At 47.9% G+C, this 3,060-nt stretch overlaps 1 protein-coding gene across 1 annotated transcript; it reads right to left on the bottom strand.

Annotated features, from left to right (window-relative positions):
- Positions 1 to 257: 257 nt before the first annotated feature.
- Positions 258 to 2,769, bottom strand: LOC120967912 (uncharacterized). Its single transcript, XM_040394200.3, has 3 exons — positions 2,429 to 2,769; positions 2,141 to 2,308; positions 258 to 1,196 (listed from the first exon to the last, which is right to left on the bottom strand). Exons 1-3 carry the CDS (start codon positions 2,483 to 2,485, stop codon positions 579 to 581), a joined length of 843 nt encoding a protein of 280 aa, XP_040250134.1. The 5' UTR covers positions 2,486 to 2,769; the 3' UTR covers positions 258 to 578.
- Positions 2,770 to 3,060: the final 291 nt, after the last annotated feature.

Here is a 3,060-nt window from a genome sequence, read left to right on the forward strand (position 1 = left end):
CAAGCTCTTGGACATTTGCCAGATTGATATTGAGGAAGTCCCAACAGAAAGCGGATGAAATTTCGCTTGGGGTTCCTAGGACTCCTGAGAAATGCTCACCAACCGCCTTAAGGATACCTTCCTGATCACTTAGCGGCGCTCCATGGATCGTCCACAAAATGAATTGCACGAGAACGAGCATATTGTCATGCAGAGGCCGTGTACTCCCCTTTTCAAAAAGTAAATAAATAATACAACTAAGAAAAATCATCAAGGCAAATCCAAATAAAACATAATCGCACACAATAAAAAGGTACAAATATAATCCGTTACAGTATTCAAATGACGAATTTAGCAGTCAGACTGACACTGTGAATGCAGTAATGTATGCACACTTACAGGACAGTTTAATGTTAAAAAACCACTGGATAATCAAGTCGAAAGGCAAGTTGTTAGCTGGTACTAGCAGAATGGCCATGTCAGGTTGCTGGGTTGCCGGAGGTGCCACTGGCACCGGAGAGGAAGACCCGACGGAGATGGTGCTTGCCGGCGTAGTGCTCCTGGACGTTGAGCTCACCTGAGATGAGCACGTCGCAGATCTAGCAACGCACGTTTATCTCACCGGCGGTGCCACTGGCACCGGAGACGAAGACCCGATGGAGGTGGTGCTTGCCGGCGTAGTGCTCCTGGACGTTGAGCTTGCCTGAGAGGACCACGTCGCACATCTCGCACCGCACGTTTACCTCACCGGCGGCGTTGGCCACCTTGTTCCGGTGCTTCCTCCCCTCCTCGTGCTGCCTGAGGTTGAACGCCGTCATGCACCGCACACCGCAGACGCGGCAAACGATGGAGGTCGTGTTGCCTGCCGCCGGGTTGGCTGGGGACCTTGGGTGAAGCGGCGGCTTGGAGCTGGTAGTCACCTGCGGAGGCGGCGTTCTGGCGGCCGTTGGCGTAGCGTGCGGCAGTGGCCTCTGCTTCTGGAGTGGGAGCGCCTGCGCTGGCGGCGCCCGCGGTTGCTGTGCCTGCGCCGGCGCTGCCACGTACTGCATCTGCGGTTGCTGCTCCTGGTATTGCTGCCTCGCCGGTGCCAGCGCCTGGAACTGGTTCTGCGGCAGCTGTCGAACGCCGGAGACAGCAGGAGGTGGCCAGGTTGCTTGCCTCTTTGTCCCTGCGCGATGCGCAGGCGCAGCTGGAGGAAGTGATGCTGGATTCTGTACCTGAAGAGGGAAAAGAAAACATGATCACTGGCATGCAACTGTACAACCGATGCAGGTAAATAACGAGACCATTCATAGGAATCTTGAGAGCACAGACCAAGTGTAGCAGGAAATTTACTGGAGTAATTCTTCTTCTGAAACCAAATTTACGTAGCAGGAAATGTGATGTATACAAACAGGAGTTTATACATGTCAAGTGTAGTAGTTTTCTAACCACAAAATTTCCACCTACCTTGTGTTTTAATGACGAACTTATCATTAAACATCACTAGATTAAAGAGGAAATTAACAGGATCTCAACTAGCCATCAATGGAATAGATGCAGTAGAATTACGAACTGTGGCTTTCTTTGAAATAAATAGAACTATCTTTCATACAGTGGCTGTTTTAAATAGAACTATCTTTCATACAGTGGCTGTTTCAATCAGAAAGCACCGATGCCTAGAGGTAGTTCTATCATCCCCTCTCAACTATGTCTCCGAAATGTGCAGAAGTTTGCGTTATTCAGAAATTTTTGTTCCAGTATTTCAAGCAACAAGGATAGCATTGTTGGGAAAACTTGTTTTCTTCACACTGTTTGTGAACACTTAATTGCGACAAAAAAATCATGCAAAGACAGAAAAAAATCCATATCAATTGTTGATTTTGGGGATGAAAAGACTAGGCTAAAATTGTGTACTTCCGGAGCTCAACAAATGCATTTTCCTGACAAATACTGTACCATCCTAGAACGAGAATAATTTTTTATTTGGCAAACCAACAACTATGTGCAGCAGAGAAACAAGTAAGCAAAAAAAGAACTTCTGAACAATCACCAAGCTGGCCTTCCTTACCGTGCAGAGAACACAATTATACAATGTGCCAGTTTCAAAACATGCTAAAGTACCTCTGAAACAAAAAAAATGCTAAAGCAGAAGAGAAAGTGACGACGATTTGTGACTCACTGGTAGAGGAGCCTGGTGATCTGCGCCGCCGGAAGCGCGGCGAGCCCTGATCCGAAGCTTTTGGCGCTCGATAGCATTGTCCAGGGTGATGTCCGCGGCCGTGTAGTCTTCTTGGTCGCTGTGGACCTGGCATGGTCGAGCAACATCGACATTGTGTGCTTTGAGGACCTGACGAATCGGCATTGCAGGAAACAAAGCATTTCAGTTCAGGAACTCAAAAAGGACGTGGAGCAGTGAGGAGGAGAGTTTGAAAGCAGAAAGGGATTATGATTTGACACTGCTACTCACCGTAGGAGCTTTGATCTGAAGCCTGCTGCGCTGGGTAGCGTTCATCCGGATGTCCATGGAGTCTTCTTGGTCGCCGTGAACCCGACGTGATGCAGGGACGTCGACGGCCGCTTCGTCTTCCTCTTTGATAGCCTGATCGATCGGCAATGGAGGAACTAACTATATCGGCGACTCAAAGTGGAAGTGGAGCTAGCAGTGATGGGAAGGTCAGTCCGAATGAATATGGTTGAGTGGGAGCGAATGGATTGAAAAATTAATGGAGAAAGCGAAAGGGGATCATCGAGAGTTGGTTGGTTCACCTGGCCTTAATTACAAGCTCCCCAAAAGATCTAAAAGATGAGATGCCGCACTCAGATCACGAGGTTAATTCAGTGACGGTCACTTTGCTCAATATATTCAAGAATGCCCGATTTATGGTCTTTTTCTCGCATAGTGATCTAAACGCTCTTATATTACTATAGTTTATGGAGGGAGTACGTTGTATTCTGCTGATGTGGCATATACTTTGACTTGTTGACCGCCTCCGAGGTGACAGCGTGGCAAATAGACGGGTCTTCTGTAAAGGTCCAACTTATCTTTTTTAGATCAATAAGGAGAACACTCCCCGGCTCCATATAACTGAAGCCCGCGAA

Source organism: Aegilops tauschii, chromosome 1, assembly GCF_002575655.3.
Source record: "Aegilops tauschii subsp. strangulata cultivar AL8/78 chromosome 1, Aet v6.0, whole genome shotgun sequence".
Lineage (NCBI taxonomy): Eukaryota > Viridiplantae > Streptophyta > Magnoliopsida > Poales > Poaceae > Aegilops > Aegilops tauschii.

Coding starts and splice junctions, on each gene's coding strand:
- LOC120967912 (XM_040394200.3), bottom strand. CDS start 2,485: ATGGACATCCGGATGAACGCTACCCAGCGCAGCAGGCTTCAGATCAAA. Junction 2,309..2,428: donor TTCAGATCAAAGCTCCTACG/GTGAGTAGCAGT, acceptor CCGATTCGTCAG/GTCCTCAAAGCACACAATGT. Junction 1,197..2,140: donor ATCACCAGGCTCCTCTACCA/GTGAGTCACAAA, acceptor TTCCCTCTTCAG/GTACAGAATCCAGCATCACT.